An 18,620-nucleotide genomic window follows, 5' to 3' on the forward strand; every position below is an offset into this window, starting at 1 on the left:
TTTACAAAACTCAGCCTCCTGGTGGCGCTCTAAAAGGCATATGTGAAAAATGCAGGGCAAAGGTTTTTCCTTGGCCTCTAGGGAGTGTGCGTGCAAAGTTTGACGCAGATCAGTGCAGCTATAGCTAAAAACGTGAATTGGCCTGTTATAGCGCCATCATGAGGCTGATGTGAACGTTTTCAAGTGGCATTTCTTCCTGGGCCAAGTGGGAATCTCTGTGGAAAATTTCACGGAAATCGCATGCTGCGTGCATGATTTGAGGCATTTTGTTCCAAATGAACCAATCTTGCATACTTTGGAAGCCAATCTTAGCCAATCAGGATGGAATATGGAAAATCAAACAGATCCGTGTTGATTACATGGCTATAGAGATACTGTGTACCGATTTGCGAGTTTTTTGGACAAAATCTGTAGGAGTAATAGCAAAAAAAATGTTTTGCAAAAGTCGGCCTCATGGTGGCGCTACGACAGGCTGATCTGAAAAATGTGGGGCAGAAGTTCTGCTTTGGCATCCAGGGAGTATGTGTGCGCAGTTTCACAGCGACAGGGCCAACGGTGGCGGAGATTAGCTGGTCGCAGACAGAAGGACGAACACACACACGGACGGACGGACGGACACACGGACGGACGGACACACGGACGGACGGACACACGGACAGACGGACAGGGGGCAAAACATACTCTCTCGCATGCCTTTCGGCCTGGCGGAGATAACCAGGAAAAGCTCACTAACAAAGAACTGCATCTTCAGTGTAAGGAGAAACCTTTATTGCCCTATGGAATGTCTTCGCCAGAAGACACACACATGCTATTTGGTTTTCTCTCTCTCTCTCCCTCTCCATATCCTGCATCCTTTGGAGATAAGGATGAAACCTGAGACTTTTACGACATGTAAGGCCCTCTCTTGATGAACCGAGGGTTGACTGAGTCCCCTCTCGCTCTTTTTCACTGCTCTCTTGATGATCCGGGGTGACGAATCCCCCACACCACTGTCTCTCTCTCTAAGAAGACTGGGTGGCTCCCAGTCCAACGCTTCCAAAGGACCCGGGGGGGGTTGACGATAGCTACGTCCCCCCCACCACAGCTTTCTCGACTACAAGGGTGGATCGGAGTCCTCCTTCCCCCACGAGAAGAGCCACCGTCCTAGGTCCAGCCCTCCAGCCAAAGTCAGGACCCCAGGGGACGCTGAGCTGAACCGAACAGACGCCTGCTGAACAGCTAGCAGATGACCAGGAAAATATGCCCTGCTCCCTCTACCTCATGACGCAGTGAGGTATCGACGCTACTGCCTGGACGCTAGCTAAACCTACTAGCCAACGCCTCATGGTCTCCCCCCAGAGTCAAAGGAATCATCTCTCCTCCCCCAATGGACAGGCGAGCATAGTGCATTCACACGTGGTTGGCAACTGAGTTTAGTTGTGAGGGCAGATTAGCTATTATTGATCATTGATCTTTCTCTTTTCTTTATGACTTTAATCCCTTCTTCTCCTTTAGTAGATTAAAATGTGGCCATTTCCTGATTTGACCTTATTGAATCTGAATCTCCTCATAAGTCAGATTGTAGATCTGTTATGTTGTATATTGTTGAGATTTTAACCAGTTTCATCATCTTTTGATTTATTGACCTACTGTTCTTTTCCCCATTTCATTGGTGGTTTTATTATCATCTACATAGGATTTATCTTAATAAACACTTCATTTTGATATAAACGGAAGTCCTTTTCCAAATGATTTCAACTCATATTTCCAATCAATTTCTAACCAGAATCCATGCATCATACTGTGTCCAAGATTCTTACGTAGCCTTTTTCATGGGTGTGTTGAGGAGCGAATTAATCCCTTAATTTGCGCAATTCCTTAATTTTTGGTGAATATTAATATTTAGATTTTTCATAATTTTTTTTTAATATTTTCATAATTATCAGTAATATTTCCCATAATAATTACGCCATGTCCGCTACATCAGTATCATGGTCAGTATCATGTTAGTATCATGTTAGTATCATGGTCAGTATCATGGTCAGTATCATGGTCAGTATCATGTTAGTATCATGTTAGTATCATGGTTAGTATCATGGTCAGTATCATGGTCAGTATCATGTTAGTATCATGTTAGTATCATGGTTAGTATCATGATCAGTATCATGGTCAGTATCATGGTCAGTATCATGGTCAGTATCATGTTAGTATCATGTTAGTATCATGGTCAGTATCATGGTCAGTATCATGTTAGTATCATGTTAGTATCATGGTCAGTATCATGATCAGTATCATGGTCAGTATCATGTTAGTATCATGGTCAGTATCATGTTAGTATCATGTTAGTATCAAGGTCAGTATCAAGGTCAGTATCATGGTCAGTATCATGGTCAGTATCATGTTAGTATCACGGTCAGTATCATGTTAGTATCATGTTAGTATCATGGTCAGTATCATGTTAGTATCATGGTCAGTACCATTGTCAGTATCATGTTAGTATCATGGTCAGTATCATGGTCATTATCATGGTCAATATCATGTCAGTATCATGTCAATATAATGTCAGTATCATGTCAGTATCATTGTCTGTATCATGTCAGAAAGAGCTCCACTGATCACACTGAACCCAGTTTCGGCACAAAAATGGGGTCAGATTCATTCTACTGCTATGCCAACAGAATGTGGAATGCCTTGCCAACGTCATAAAAAAGTGTGACTCCTTATCCTCCTTCAAAACCTTTTTTTTTTAAAAAACATTATTTTATGGACCCGATATTGTTCCCCCATACAGTATATTATTTCAGTAATCTGATCCCTGGTCAGTCAGTCTATCATAGCAGCACTTGATTCTAGCAGCCAGAGCCCCCCTTATTTCACAGCCAGTTTACAAAGAACAACGATTTGTTGTGTATTAGCTTGTCTGGCCCCTAGTTGATTGAATTGAGAGAGCAACTGCACGTATAGCCAGTAACAGAACGGTCATTACGGCGTGGACCCCCAGCCGCCAAAAAGCAAGGTATAAGAGAGAGAAATTAGAAAATTATTTTAAGTGTTTCAGCAAATCTACAGAGTAACAATTCTGCCCAATGATATGGCCAGAATATAGTGGACTTGTGCATTTATTGTCTCCGCCAGGCCGAAAGGCATGGCGAGAGAGTATGTTTTACCCCTTGTCCGTCCGTCCGTCCGTGTGTCCGTGTGTCCGTGTGTCCATCTGTCTGTGAACAGCTAATCTCCGGCACCGTTGGCCCGGTCGCTGCGAAACTGTGCACACACACTCTCTGGATACCAATTCAGAACCTCTGCCCCAATTTGTTAACATGGCCCTGTTATAGCGCCACCAGGAGGCCGATTTGTGCAAAACCCATTTTTTGATACACACACCCACACAAACACACACACACACACACACACACACACACACACACACACACACACACACACACACACACACACACACACACACACACACACACACACACACACACACACACACACACACACACACCCCCTGGTCAAAACTACTTCCTGCGGCTATGGTGTCGGGGTGTTAAGGTTGGGGGGAGGATGGGGTATGTGGTCAAGTGGGGTTAGGGGTATGGTGGGTGGGGGTTATTGCATATCGGTGTGGGGCATTATGGGGGTGTAAGGGGTAAGGGATAGTAGTCTCCGAAAACGAATAAGCAAAATTACGAACACCACAATTTGATGCATTGGCCGCTCTAAATGAAATAAATGGATGTTTCTACCTTGCTTTGGTTCTGCAGTGGAAACTGCACTGTTCCCTGAGTTATCTGGAACATCACTGACATCTGCAAAGACAAACACACCAGAGATGGGGACTCGAGTGTGAGACTCGGACTCGAGTCGCACACATAGCAACTTCAGACTCGACTCGGACTCGCCCCTCAAAGACTCGCAACTTGACTCAGACTCGAGCCCAAAGACTCGCAAACAATCTTTATTTACATTTGTATTTGGTGCATTAATGAATGTAATGCCACACATTGTCCTTTCCTTGTCATGCGCAATGGAATCTCCGCTGTGCGCGGTCTTTGCAATGTAAACATTGCGAGCACAACAACTGCTGTGTGTGCTGGGGCCTTTCCTCATAACATTTAATTATACAAACTTTGAAATTAAACAAACATGTTAAGCTCAGCATCGGCTATCTGACTTTAGTTCACGTTTAAGCATTAGCTTAATATTTTGATAAGATGATCGGATTATCCGTGAGAGTACGTTTTTTAAACGTTGAGTGTTTTATGTTACGCTGCTATCTCGTTAAACGCTACGTTCATTGTATTAACGTAAGCTACAAGCAAGTCGCATGTTTATTGTTGCCCACATAATGTTACAGACTGAGGTTACAGGCTTATTTGGTAACCAAAATGCTTAGTATTTGTATATTCTGCAACACCTCATCGTGTGTTGATAGCTTGTATGTCTGTTTTTTTTTTTAAATAGGCAACACGCGTTACGCGTCGTAAGCTATGTATCTGGGTTTGAGGGGCTATGATTGATGTTAATTTACAGTAACATCAATTTATAGTTGTCAGACAATATTGTAGCTCCGTTTTGGACCATTGCACAAAGATGGAGGATGAAAAATATACATTTCGTAAACGGGGACACTGTTGGACGTAACTGCGTTACTTTCGAGGAAATAAACGAGATATACGAGAGCAAGTTCAGAGATGTTTCCTCACCCCTGGAAATGGTAAAGAATGGTGGTACGTTAACAGCTTCCGTGAATACATTGTACCTTTCCTGAAACTGGCTAACTTAGCCATATGCTACTGTATGTGACTGTATGTGACTGCTCTAGCAGCGTTCTCGTTACGCTTAAGAGACCGCAGTGCGTGAGCCTGTGCATTGAGCTGTGCTTATTAAGACGCAACGGAGCCTAAATGAAGGTAGCCTACTATTCTGATCAAAATGAATTATGCGTATTTTTCATTTCGGGAGGTAAGGGGGGGGTCTATGTTGCCGTGGTCAAACATGCGTCGTTCATTATCATTATTATAAAGTTGGTAGATCAACAAGCTCATTTATAGAGATAGATAGAGACCAACTATAACCATAATAAATAGGGCTTAAGTAAGTGCTGAACTTCATAACTTTAATATTGTTAAATAATGCTGCTAGCTTGACACAGCTTGCATTTTACTCACCTCGACGTGCCAAGTCATTAGACCACCTTGGCTTGAGAAAACTCGCTGTTGCTTAGTGAGCAATGGGCAAATTATTTGAGGTTTATCATTATATATTTTTTACCGGAATGAGACACAGGTAATGCTTCAAATACTCTGATGTAGAGTGGGTGTTATATTTATTTGATTTCTTCCTGTCTAATTAAGAACATTAGACCAACCATGTATCAGACTTTTATTTTCTCTCCTCGGCTCGCGCTTCTCAGACCAAAGGCTGCTGTCACTAGTCGACGTCCACCCTTCCCACACAATGAGATTAATACATTTTGCCAGATTGACAGTTCAGCGACAAATGAGAACTAAACAAGAGGAGGTAAAAGAGGCGTTGCGCCCAGCACTGAACTCATTGTAAGAAAATATATTTTTGTACGTTTGGTTCCAAGGGAGTCTTTTAGGTCTGAAGCTGAAAAGGTTTGGGAAGCCTTGTATGTGTGTTAGCAGTTTGATGTCAGGTATCGCAGTCAGAACACTCACCGATCATGTTGTCAAAGATATCAGCTAAGTTTGAGATATTTGCTGGTCTGAAATAATCATCCTCAGGTGCTGTAAGGGGCTTGTCTCCAACAATCCAAATTTCTGCAAGAAATGAAGCATAGCGTTAGTTCATGCAGGACACGGAAGTCTTGCACGCCAAAGCTGTAACCAGCGGTCAGTCAGCTGATGTGAACATCAGCTTTCTATTCCTCATTCACAGCACTGCTGGTCATTACGTCACACACTCATTATCCAATCACAGCTCACGCATGAGCAAAGGGGTTCCTTTAAATACGGCTTCATATTCTCTAGGTCTTTCTTGGTTGCTGAACCAATGCATTTTGCTAGCTCCTCCTCCACCCCAGCCTCCACCTTTTGATTAGAGTCTGGCATAGGCTCAAATACTTGTCATTATGTATATCTGCTTTGTTTAGAGTCTTGCATAGGCTCAAATACTTGTGATTATCATGTATATCTGCTTTGTTTAGAGTCTTGCATAGGCTCAAATACTTGTGATTATCATGTATATCTGCTAATTCTAACTAATTTGTCAATGTACTGCTTATTGTTGATATATCCCTATGGGGGATTTGCTTAAGCATTTTCCTGAATATATGGTTAGCAGGCTGCTACGACAAAATTCAGAAAATATTCTCCCAAGAGCGGAGCTTTAATGCCAAGCTTAACTGTATTCCATTTGTGGCAATAAATGGTTCTTTATCTACTTTGACGTGAGTGTTTCTGATTGAAACACGTAGATTATCATCAGAAAAAGAACTGCCAGCACTCACAGAAATGTCCTTCAGGTACTTATAGTCACGATAGGCAGGGGCAAACCACAAATGTGTTTTAGCACAAATCTTCCTCAATATGATAATGAAACCCAGGTCTCCTTTATGACACACCTGTTCTGGGTTTCATTATCACACTGAGGAAGGCTAGGTTGTGTTATGTTTGTGGTTTCCCCGTGCCTATCATGAATAAACGTACATGAAGGACATTTGAAATGAAAGTCCAGATGACCATCAAAGATCCAAGGAATCCAGGTACAACATTCAGTTCAAGAGTTATAGGCCAAAACTTAAAGCAGCCTGGTCTAGTGACACCATGAGGCCAATTTGAAAGATAGGGGTAGTTCTCTATCGTATCGCGACTATCTCTCCACCCAACATATTTTTGAGTATGGGGAATGACCCCACCTCGCTTAAAACCTGGATATTTCTTCCGGTCCTAGGCGTCAGCTCTCAGTCCCCAGGGTTCCTCGGCATGTGTTAGAGGCCGAAGCAGGGTCCCTTGCTCCAGTGGTACAGGCCACCCTCAGGGCTTGCTCGTCCCGATTTTCAGTTGAGGGCCAGTTTGACTTGGAGAATGTGCCTCTGCTCTTTGGGGGCTGATGGCAGCCACGGCACACATTGTGCCCCCGGCTCTCCTGAACATGCGGCCAGTGCATTCCTTGTCAATCACAGTCATGCACCATACGGGCGTATTGCTGGCGGTGTCAGCTTACACGTTTGGGTGTATAGTTCCATCTGCTGTGACACAGCGGAGCGTGCCGAGACTGTCAATGGTGAGAAGAATGCACCACATGGGTGTACTACGACATGGCCGTTTACGCACCTGAGTGCAGTTCTGCGGGGCAGAAGCCAGCGTGGTCGTGTGAGCCACGGAGTGAGCTCCCTCCTCATCCCAAGATAATCGTGTTGCTGCGCTGGGGATCTGTCAGGTGACACATCTGTCAGGTAACACAAAAATTACCCAGTTGCTGAAGGGTGCTCGTAGGGTTCGTCCCTCACACGGTAGTCCCCCCACGAGAGGTGGTACAGTCGGCCTTGTGGCATGAGCCATCTGAGCCTGTGGACACTTGGGCTGCAATGGCTTCTCTTGAGACAGCATTTTTGCTGTTAGCTGTGTGAACTACAAGAATGTCCCTGTCGGTACATGAAGGATGCTGCCGCTTCCTACATGGCAATGTTTGGGTGGTGCTGGTTCCGATCCCTGCATTCCACCCTATGGCCTGATCAGAGTACGAGCCAGTCAGTATATTGAACTGCACCCTTCCCACCCCCCTCAGAGCGGTGAAGCAGGGCTGCCGTCACTGAGTTTAGTGAGTTTGTGTTGCAACATAATCCTGTATTGATTTCTTGATTTTTACCGGCTGACTGGTTAAACAGCCTGATCTCCAGAGAATACCGTAACATTGCACGGAACGAGTGCACTTCATTCCGTGGATAGTCGCCTCGGAACTCCCAAATTGCGTGCATATGTACGGCGAGTCCCACGGTGGGCGTAACCAGTCGCAACACGGAAAAACCCGGAAGCAGAGCAGTCCGCACAATAAAATTTACGATTCTGTGCCTATCGGTACATAACTCAAACGGCGCTGAGTAGGCACAGGCGAATGTCCCACCGTTCAGGACGGCAACTCGGTCGCCTTAGCTCCCTCGGTGGTCCTTCACGGGGTGACAATTCACCTGTGACTGCGCGCCTCCGAAATGGTTTTGTCACAAAGGCAGCGCCGTACCATATGCACGCAATTCGGGAGTTCCGAGGCGGCTATCCACGGAATGAAGTGCACTCGTTCCGTGCAATGTTACGGTAATCTCTGGAGATCGGGTTGGGTTAAATGCTGATTGTTGTATTTTGTCTTTTTATTTTTTACTGATAGCCTATGTTCTGCTTTTATTGTTGTGAAGCACTTTGTGACTCTGATGTCTGTGAAAGGCGCTCTACAAATAAAATTTACTTACTTACTTACTTACACTGTTGGGCCCTGTCAGGGCCCTGAAAGCGTGTATGGACCTAACAGCCTTGGGCAGATGGTTTCCAAGACTGGGCTCCTTCACTGGGTTGTAAAACAATCCAAAAGGCGTATAGGTGGGCAGGCAGGCCAGCCCCAACAGGAATGTGAACAAATTCCACACTGGGCCTCGCTGCCTCATGGGCTTCTGGCGAGGTGCCCCTCTATCTGAGATCTGTGTGTCGTCTCCTGATCGACACTGTCCGCATTTATCAGGTTCTACTGCATGGTTGTGGCAGCCAGCACCCCTATCACTAAGTGCGTGCTGGGCTCCGTAGCAGGACATGGCCCAGTCACATCTGCGAGGAGAATTATGGAATTGTAAGCTCTGTCCATGAGGAGCTTTGCAGGTCTAGGCCCAGATGATGGAGGAGTAGTGTTAGGCCCCAACCCGGCCTTTCTCCCCAACGTTCTCTCAGAGGCACATCCCAATCAGGTGATTGAGCACGGTCCTCTCTCTGATATGCAGACAGATGGAGTACGGAGACAGAGTCGGTCCCCACTCTGCCCTGTTAGAGCATCGTACATCAGGGCCACATGGGCCCACAGAGTAACGGACCAGCTCTTCGGGCGCTTAAACAGGAGTGCTTGGACCACTGTCGAATGCTAGGCTGTCCCACTGGATTACAGAAAAGATCCAGCAGGCATACAAGCGGGCAGGAGTACCAGTGCCGCCTGGGTGCGGGCACACTCCACCCGTGGGACGGCGGCATCCTGGGCGCTGTGGAATGGTGCGTTTATGACAGAGATCCACACAGCAGCGACATGGTCGACTCCGTCTACATTCACCCGGTTTTACCGACTGAACGTGGCTGCATCTGCTCCCTTTGGGGAGTCGGTCTTGTGTGCTACTCAGTGGTAGGTGTCACCGTCACCTTCACCAGTTGCGTCTGGCGGGCTGGCTTGAGCGGCCCGTCTCCCTTGTGGTCACTGGCCTTGGTTAATCACAGTATGTGCTGGGTTGGAGCCCACTGGTGTTGGCTCTGGGGGTCTGGGACTGCTTCGCTTCCTCACGAGGTGTCTTACAGAGTTCCCCATACATATAAATATGTTGGGTGGAGAGACAGTCTCGATACGATAGAGAACGTTCGGTAACGCTGTAACCTTTGTTCTCTGAGTGAAGAGACTATCTCTCCACCTAGATGTCGCTCGGCAACGGTGTCGATCAAAGTAAAACCAGTGTAATCCCGTACACCTGGGCCTTATATAGCCGTGCGTGCCAGTAGGACTGGTGTGTCTTAAAGAAATATCCACGTTTTAAGCAAGGTGGGGTCATTCCCCATACATATAAATATGTTGGGTGGAGAGATAGTCTCTTCACTCAGAGAACAAAGGTTACAGCGTAACCGAACGATTATCTGTGAACAAACACACACACACACACACACACACACACACACACACACACACACACACACACACACACACACACACACACACACACACACACGGGGGGGGGGGGGGAGCAAAAACGTAATGTCATTGAACCTCACCAAGACAATCCTTTCTATTTTCCTCATCTTTGTTGCAGACCAGGTGTTCAATTTGATCCACAGTAGGCTTAGGTGAACCTCCAGTTGTATTGCCACCTGCAACGAACAAAACCCAAGCTGATACAACAATGGAAAATTGTCAGTTGTACTCAATATGTTAATACTAAGGAAGTAACAATATTTTCAGTATAGCGATATCAAAAATGTCCCAATGTTATCGCGGACGCGCAACGGTATCGTGTAATTTTTTATTTTAATATATTGGTTTAAGCAGCTATGGGAGCTATGAGCGTCTTCACGTGGATCGTGGTGTGCGGGGTGTTTGCACTTTCTTGGTCTGGCGGAGCTGATTGCTGACGCATTGATGAGCCAACAGATCAGTGAAGACAAAAAAGATTGCTGATAATGGAAAAACAATATAACTTTTATTCATTTAAAATTATACTAGGTTGGGGGCACGGTGGCGCAGTCGGTAGCGCTGTCGCCTCACAGCTAGAAGGTCCTGGGTTCGATTCCCGCCGGGGACGCTGTGGGCGCTGTGGGCGTGTCTTCTCCTCCGTGTCATCAGCGACCATACCCTAGGTGGGGTTGGCGAAAGGGCCTACTCTGTGTTAGTCCGTGAGCCAGGACCCCAAAAATGGGGTCATCATTACCATCTGGGGTGATTAATTCTCATAGTGATTTTTGGGTAGGTATACACCCCTAGAGCTAGGAAAAATGTGATAGCCTTGCATCGGTGGTAGCTATCTGTGTGTTATCACTCCTTTTATAACCACAAGCCAAAACACAGTTTTCAAAATCCGAATGAAGCATTCTACTTCAAACTGATGGTTCTCTCTTATTATTGACCCTCTCTCTCTCTGAAAAATGGTTGGGATAAAGCTCAGACTATATATTGTCCAGAAAGGTTGTTAAAATTTGCATATCTAGAATATTTTTCTGTTACAGGCAGTGACAACATAGTGACTATATGTGACATAAGATGTACTTTGGTTTTAATGAAAGATGGAACACAAAGGGTTCCTTTGTAAATTACCTATAGATTTAAAACCATGTTTACATACATAGATTCTAAGGAAATGTATTATGAAATTCAATAAACAGAATATAGTGCAATGGGTAAGAAAATATCCAAAATGGCCACTAAACACACGCCTGGCAATTTTTTACTTTTAATCCGCTTGTCTTAGAATACCTCTGTGTAATACCTCTTTTTTAGGGTTTTCATATGTAGAATCCATTCCTGATGTTATTTTTTTAATATCAGGTCAATCATGTCAAAGGTCAGGTCAAGGTTAAAATTGACCTCTGGGAGAACAACAAATGGAAACAACTTGATGAACATTCATGGTTCACTATTCATGATTTTGTTTTGTGAAAAGTGTCATTAACATGTCACAAGAATTGGTATTCATAATAACATGAATGTAAAATGATATAATCTAATGTCAAATATGTATCTTTTGCAACTACATCTGTATTCTCCAACCCACATCCTGTTCTACCTCATCCTTACAAGTATCCTCCTTATTAACATCACTCCTCATCTGTAGCTTGAACATATCATCAGTAACCATCTTCACCAGAGCAGTTACAGTACATCAGTGATGTACTTCTCACTCTCTGTGCCCTAAATTGATATTGCACCATGTCACATAGCTCTGACGGTGGGGTCACCCTTAGCAATGACAGGAACAAGAATATCCTAGATCTCCTATCCAAATTTTGTGACATCAAACGACTTGTCAGGTGGGGCTTGGTGGTCTGCCACTTTCCACAACATCACTTGTAAATAAATGAGCCCACATGTGGTGCAACAGGTTGGTCGGTGTTGGAGGAAGGGCCATTGACTTGTGGCACCCACCTCACCCAGCACATCAGGGTAGCCTGGGAAGTTCCCTGCCAGCAAAGTGTAGTGTGCTCTGATCTTGCCTTTGTCATACATATAAGACTGTCCCATCCCAATGCTCCATCTATAATTTACACTGTAGGTCCACCTGATACACCCCAATACACAGCATACAACAGGACAAGAACATCAGTGTAATCACTGAGCATGTGTATCACACCCTTTCCAGAGATGGCTGCATCAGGGATATAGGAACTCATGGTGATGTCTGCCTCATCATGACTAAATGCAGTATCTATCGTCAGCACTGAAGGTGTACAACATGCTCAACGGCTTCTGCTTAATGTTCTTACTCTTCATGATGACATCTCATGTGGGTAAAGGACATTACTATTCACAACAGCATGGGGGCAAATTAGCCAAGGATGGGATTGAAGAGATGATCTTCAATCCACCCCAATATTTTATGACCAAGACACACCAGTGCTTCAACTCTCCCTCTGTTTCTGCACATTTTGGGGAAGGCTTCAGTCCACTCCACTCACATGCATCATGACAGCATCTTTCCTGATCGTTATGGCAGTCTGCTCCCCAGACTGGTCAGCAGAGACAGTGATCCAGAATCCATCATGGTGCCGACAGACAAGGTCTAGCTTAGCCTCTATGCTATGGCATGGAGCACATGCATCTTCAGCAGGCACTGGGTTAGATATCAAGCACACTGCACATGGCCAGCATGGAAGAAGTGCTTCAGTCATGTGCTTCATGAGAGAAAAGGTGAAGTTAATGTCAATGTGTCTCCCTGCGCATTCAAACTGGTGGATGTGAAGTGTAGGAAGAAGTTGTCTACCCACTGTCAGCCAGTAGGATGGAGATGTGCAGTGTCCAGGTAGGCTACTGCTGTATATGTTCAAATGTCTTTGGCCAAGTTGATAGAAACCACTTCAGAGTGCTGCTGATACACTCAGGACTGACCACTGAACTTGCCTGTCATGTTCTGCAACCACATGCATTTCCACTTCCAGTGCTGAACCTTGCATCAGTTTTGCAATGCAGCTGAAGAATATAAGATGCTTATATACCTGCAAGGTGTCAACAAACGGCTCCATGTCAATTGTGAGGTGAATAGGGCCTGCTGTACATGTCAACCAGTGACCATATCTGCTGCCTGCTTGGACACCTGGTTGGACGATAAGGTGTGAGAGAGACCTTGACCTGACCTTTAGCACATAGGCCAAAGACTGACCAGCAAGTCAAAATATAACATTAGAAATAGATTCTACACCTATGAATGCCCCCCCCCCCCCCCCCAGGTCCCCATATGAATCACGTTCACGAAGTTCACAGATTCCCTCACACAACTGCAATATTTTGTTGTTTTTAACATAATTTAGTACAATGGAACATCACCATGGGATGGACACCATCTTTGATTTGGCAATACAAAATTAACTGATGGTAATTTCACTGATTCAGCCATATTTCTTGAACCCTAAGACCTAGTTTTAGACACCAAAACCACCTTTCTAGGTTGAACAGTATCATAAAGCCATTTAAGCTCCTGGCAGTCATATTGGACGCCATCTTGAAAATGATGGCTTTACGAGAAATATAATTTCCTAGATTTTTTTGTATGTTCTTAAGCATGCCTAGACGTACCAGAATCAATTGAAAAACCTTTTGTATATTTTTTTGGGGGGGGTTAATAGTATGTTTTCATATATTGACCCATGTAATTTTCGCCTAGTGTTATAACATAAAATGCATGATAGCACCCATAAAGCTACCATTGGTGCAAGGCTATCACATATTTTCTAACTCTAGACATGCATACCTTGACAAAAATCACTATGAGCATTAATCACCTCAGATGGTAATGACCAACCCCCCTGGCTCACGGACTATGTGGAGTTTGCATGTTCTCCCCGTGTCTCCTAGGGTAGTTAATACCCTCACAAAAACATGTAGTAATCCTGGTCACTATACCGCCTCCCCCATGACAGCCGGGGCGCCTGATGGAGGGGAAGGGAACTGGTTGGAATAACGTGTTCCTTCCACGCGCTACGTCCAACCAGAGAAACTCCCCCCTGTCAGGCGACAAGAAGGTCAGTTGGCTCTCATGCATTGAAGGAAGCATGAGCTCGGCCCTGGCCTCCCTAGGCTGAAGGGGACTGGTGTAGCGCTGGTGTAGGGCTGGTGTAGCGCCCAGGATCACTTAGGAAATTGGCACCGGGTGAAAAAAATTGGTTAAAAAAATCGCGGGATAAAAAAATTAAAAAGTTATACTAGGTAACTTTTTCAAAAAAACGAAAGTTAAATTGTATATCTTTTGTCTCAGAACACCCATTCCATGAATTTCACCCCCGAAAGCCTTTTATAAACATATTTTCTATTGAAAGTGCCTGGACAGGGGCCCGCGAAAATGACGTCATCCGGACGGAAAACGGAAACGGAAATGCACCTGTTTCCTGTTTGTCCCGGAACTACCGCTAGTAGCGAAAAGGAATATCACCCTGTTTTTATGGCATTATAGGATTTGAAGATGGAAAAACAACAGCAAAAGAAAACTCACGGTAACTAAAGCTCCACTGGCTAAGAGAAACAATCCGCAGATAGTATAAAACAACAAAAAGAACGCTTTTTGAAACGCTTCCACCTTCCGGTGAAAACAAATGGAATTCTGGGTAATGCAGGACTCCGCTAAAGACCTGCAATGACGGTAGTGACCAGCAGAGGTTGCTAAACATTGTTTTTATTTACTTTCCAGGTACGGCTTTAATGTGTGAGTGAATTGTTGAAGCTGTTTTCTATCTATAGCTGTTCATGATGGAAGTGCATATAGCCTAATTTAGTTTGGAAATACACCATTATGTAAGCAAACCAACTTCAGTACGCAACTTCTTTTTTTCCTGATCGGCAATATATATGATCGGCAAAAAGGGCCCCTACAGCAAACTTTGAAAGCCAATCGTAGTCAAGTAGAATCCAAAAAATCTGATATCTGCTCTGGCCAGAGAGTGTGTGTGCACAGTTTCACGGTCCAACAGTGCCAGAGATTTGCTGTCCACAGACAGATGGACACACACACACACACACACACACACACACACACACACACACACACACACACACACACACACACACACACACACACACACACACACACACACACACACACACACACACACACACACTCACTATCAACATGAACTTAACTGTCTAAATGTTTATATACTATTTGACCAGAGATGTGCAATCAACATGGATGGAAGTATTAGAATGGGTCAAGCTAGCAACAGATTACATGCTCTATTGCTTTGATGTTCAGAAGCATCTTCCATAACAACCCTAATGGTCTCAGATATTTCATTAAAGCAAAGGCTAAAGTCTCAATCTGCAATTTTTTCACCTGGTTCGCTCTATTTATACTAAGCAGGAACATAGGTTTATAATTATAATAACCTAAACATAATCCATGTCTCTGCTTTTGATATACCGTTATGGTCATTCATTTTGTATGGCCATGTTTTATAAGTGACCCGAAGCAGCCATGGTAGCTGGTCTCTTACACAACAGAGTTAGTGTTGAAGTGTCCTTGAGCAAGAAGCTGAACCCCTAATTGCACCCGCAGGTTGGTGCCTTGCATGGTTTCCTCCTCCATCGGTGTATGAATGTGTGTGTGAATGGGTGAATGTAATGCGCAATCTATGTAAAGTGCTTTGGATAAAAGCGCTATATAAATGCACCATTTACCATTTTACCATTTACAACAGCTCCTGGATGTTACCACAGATTTTATAATTCTTTTTCATCACGTTCATCCGTGTGAATGTCTTTTACAAATCCCCGGTTGTCCTACTGATGCAGAAGCGCGTGGGTGGACAAATAGAGAATTTCCCTAGCTTTTTGTGTAACCCAGGCTATGCAGCCTTAGGAGCCTTAAGATGGTTAATGATTTTAACATGTTTTTAATATTAAACTATTAAAATAAACTATACAAAATAAGGGGAAAAGTGCATACTTTACACTCAAATTCAATATCTGTACATAACACAAATTACCCTTTTTGTGTGTAATTTTGGCATGAGGAATTGATTAATAGGGTTATTCTCATGATTTCATTTTTTAAAGACGGGGTGCCGGGTTCCCCCCCCCCCCTAAAACATGAGCATCAGGTATTATTATTATATAAGGAGGAAGAATTTTGTCATGAAAGTGGACCGTAAGTGTTAAAATTATGTTTTTACGTAGACCAAGCCTGGATTTTTTTCATTTTAGGGGCAAGGCCGCTTGATCTTTGGTGTTGTTTGGGGGCACAAAGGCCAAATTCCCGGGCAGAAAGGCCATCAAATAAAACAATGATTTTTAAGTCCACGGAAATAATGAATGTAACTTGAAGGTTAAGGATGATTTAATTGTAATGTATGTAGTACAAGAATAGTATAACCATTTGTGAAATATAACCCATTTATTTCACAAAATAATGTATTGGCAAATTACCAATATTTGTACAAAGTCATTATTGACTTTGTACAACTATTGGTCTACTGTATTGGTCTCAATATTTGTCACATGCATCCCTGGACTTCACTGACTGTATAGGTAGGGGTCACATTAATCACATTAGATTCACAGATTAGAGATTTTATGTATTTTCCCCACTATTTAAAAAAATGTATTAATTTAATTATTAATAATTATAGCTTGTAGATTGGCTATATTCACCATTTTAAATTGTTTTTAAATCATATATATACAAAAAAAAAGAAACAGTGTTTCTACCTGACAGCGACAATATATAGCGTATACATGGTTCTGTATCAGTAGTCCTATATGAGTCAGTTTTAGCAGATTTCATTGGAATTGGCTACTATGACTGCCTATGAATTTCATGGGCCTGGGTAGGTCAACCTGGCCTGGCGGGGATCTGCACTGTTGTGCACAGCAGAACAGCAGGTTAACTTAAATGAGAAGCTGCGCACCAAAAACGGGCTCAAACAATGTCAAACTGTCACATTCTAGCTGCTGAAATAAACTTCCCATTTGGATCATTGTTGCAAACGAACAGAACATATATTTTATTTATTGTCCATCAGAGCAATGAGGTCACAGCTTCTCTCTACTTTTGTATGATGTTGATAGCCTAAACCTCTTTGTTTGCTTTTATTCATTTATATTGCTTGCTGGATATTAAGACTCATAATTTTGTGATTTTGCCTGTATGTAGTCAAATGTATTAATCTATATTTTGGTGTTGATCAAATGTCGGGTTTTGTACTGTGATTTGATGTGCACACATGCATAATTGTTTTGTTTTCATTAATGACATGCAGGTGTGTAAATACAGCCTAACACAAGCCTAACACAGCCTAGCACAAGTGTTATGCCTACAGCATTATATTTTGGATTGAACTATTTGAACATGAACAAGTAATATACACATTTTATGCAGCAGGGTCTGGCTCATCTTGCACAAATACATTAATTATCTACATTACCATTTGTGCATGCTGCGTGCATAATGGTTTCTCAATAATCAAATGCGTTTGAACACATTTTCTAAATCAAAGGGCACTGCAAAATAATGGGCACTTTTATTAATTAACTTTGATTAATCCTTCATAAAGTGGCTCAGCTGACCTGTTAGGGCAATAAATTATAGACCACTACTCACAGGTTTTACTGTAATAGTTTGGTAGTGTGGATGCCGTTCGTGCATCTGGTTGGGACAGCCAAGGGAAAGTTGATGAAGCATTTGTGAGAATCTTGTACTCTCCTCATAGAGCTATCCAGTTCAAGTGGTAACGTTTTAACGTGTCCACCTTTATGATTAATGTCGTTTCACCTGGATGCCACAGTTGCAGTATAGCTGTTGTCTTTTACGCATCTGTGTTGGATGTTTCATCTTCAAATGCTTGTGCATTGTTGTTAATTTGTTGTAGGGCAACTTGCCAACTTTACTCACAAGTGCCGTCTCGTTTGAAAGTGTCTTTGACATATTCTAACTCGTAATACAACTTGTGTTGAATGTTCAATACAGAACTTAATCTAATATAACCGGACTGGCGATCTCGGTCTGACTGCTGTGCGGACAACGGAGTTATAATATATTGCGACAACTCCGCAGCAGCAACAACAACTCTCTTCTTCCGGTCTTACCTTCACAATAAAATGTCTCCCTTTTTCCTCCTAATGCAGCACATTTTACACTAGGTGTAACTTAACAGCGTGTGTGTGTGTTTGTGGAGGAGAGAGTGAGTGAGTGAGTGAGTGAGTGAGTGAGAGAGAGAGAGAGAGAGAGAGAGAGAGAGAGAGAGAGAGAGAGAGCGCTTACAAAGCAGAGGATTTGAAATGTGCCTGAAATTGCGGTGATAATTAATGAACTGCCTTGTCAACCGGTCAAGATGTACGGAGAGATTTATATTTTCCGGTATTTGTCAAAAATAATCGGTCAAAACCGCAATTACCGGACTAACGCAACCTCTGATGTAGACTCAACCACCAGTTCATTGAGTATACCTGGAGTTCACTTTAGCACCACCCACCTGATCCAGTCCCTCCACCTCCTCCTATATGACCACCCACCTGTCCTAGTCCCCCCCCCCTTCCTCTTGAAAGGACTGCCCATGGCTCTGCCCAGTTGTTTACTAAATGGTCTAGCTCTGACAGCTGGTGCCCACAGTCTTTACATATTGTTTGATATAGCACTGGACATCTAACAGCAAAGCTTGGAAAAAGATAATACAGATACTATATTATTTTGTTGGAAATAAATGGAACTGGTTCCAATTTGGTTATTTGGAACAGAATGGATT

The 18,620-nt window shown here is 43.5% G+C and overlaps 1 protein-coding gene across 1 annotated transcript in view; it reads right to left on the minus strand.

The window, feature by feature from the left end:
• LOC308094432 (uncharacterized protein) overlaps positions 1-18,620 on the minus strand; it is a 101,249-nt gene that overhangs the window by 59,789 nt on the left and 22,840 nt on the right. Inside the window, exons 9-11 of the mRNA XM_080441082.1 lie at positions 9,957-10,052; positions 5,667-5,768; positions 3,729-3,791 (exon numbers count right to left, since the gene is read on the minus strand). Of these exons, the coding sequence (XP_080297208.1) occupies positions 3,729-3,791; positions 5,667-5,768; positions 9,957-10,052 (261 nt within the window). The remainder of the gene's footprint in view (positions 1-3,728; positions 3,792-5,666; positions 5,769-9,956; positions 10,053-18,620) is intronic.

The sequence above is a fragment of the Gymnoscopelus braueri genome, assembly GCF_963280865.1.
Source record: "Gymnoscopelus braueri genome assembly, chromosome: 10".
Lineage (NCBI taxonomy): Eukaryota > Metazoa > Chordata > Actinopteri > Myctophiformes > Myctophidae > Gymnoscopelus > Gymnoscopelus braueri.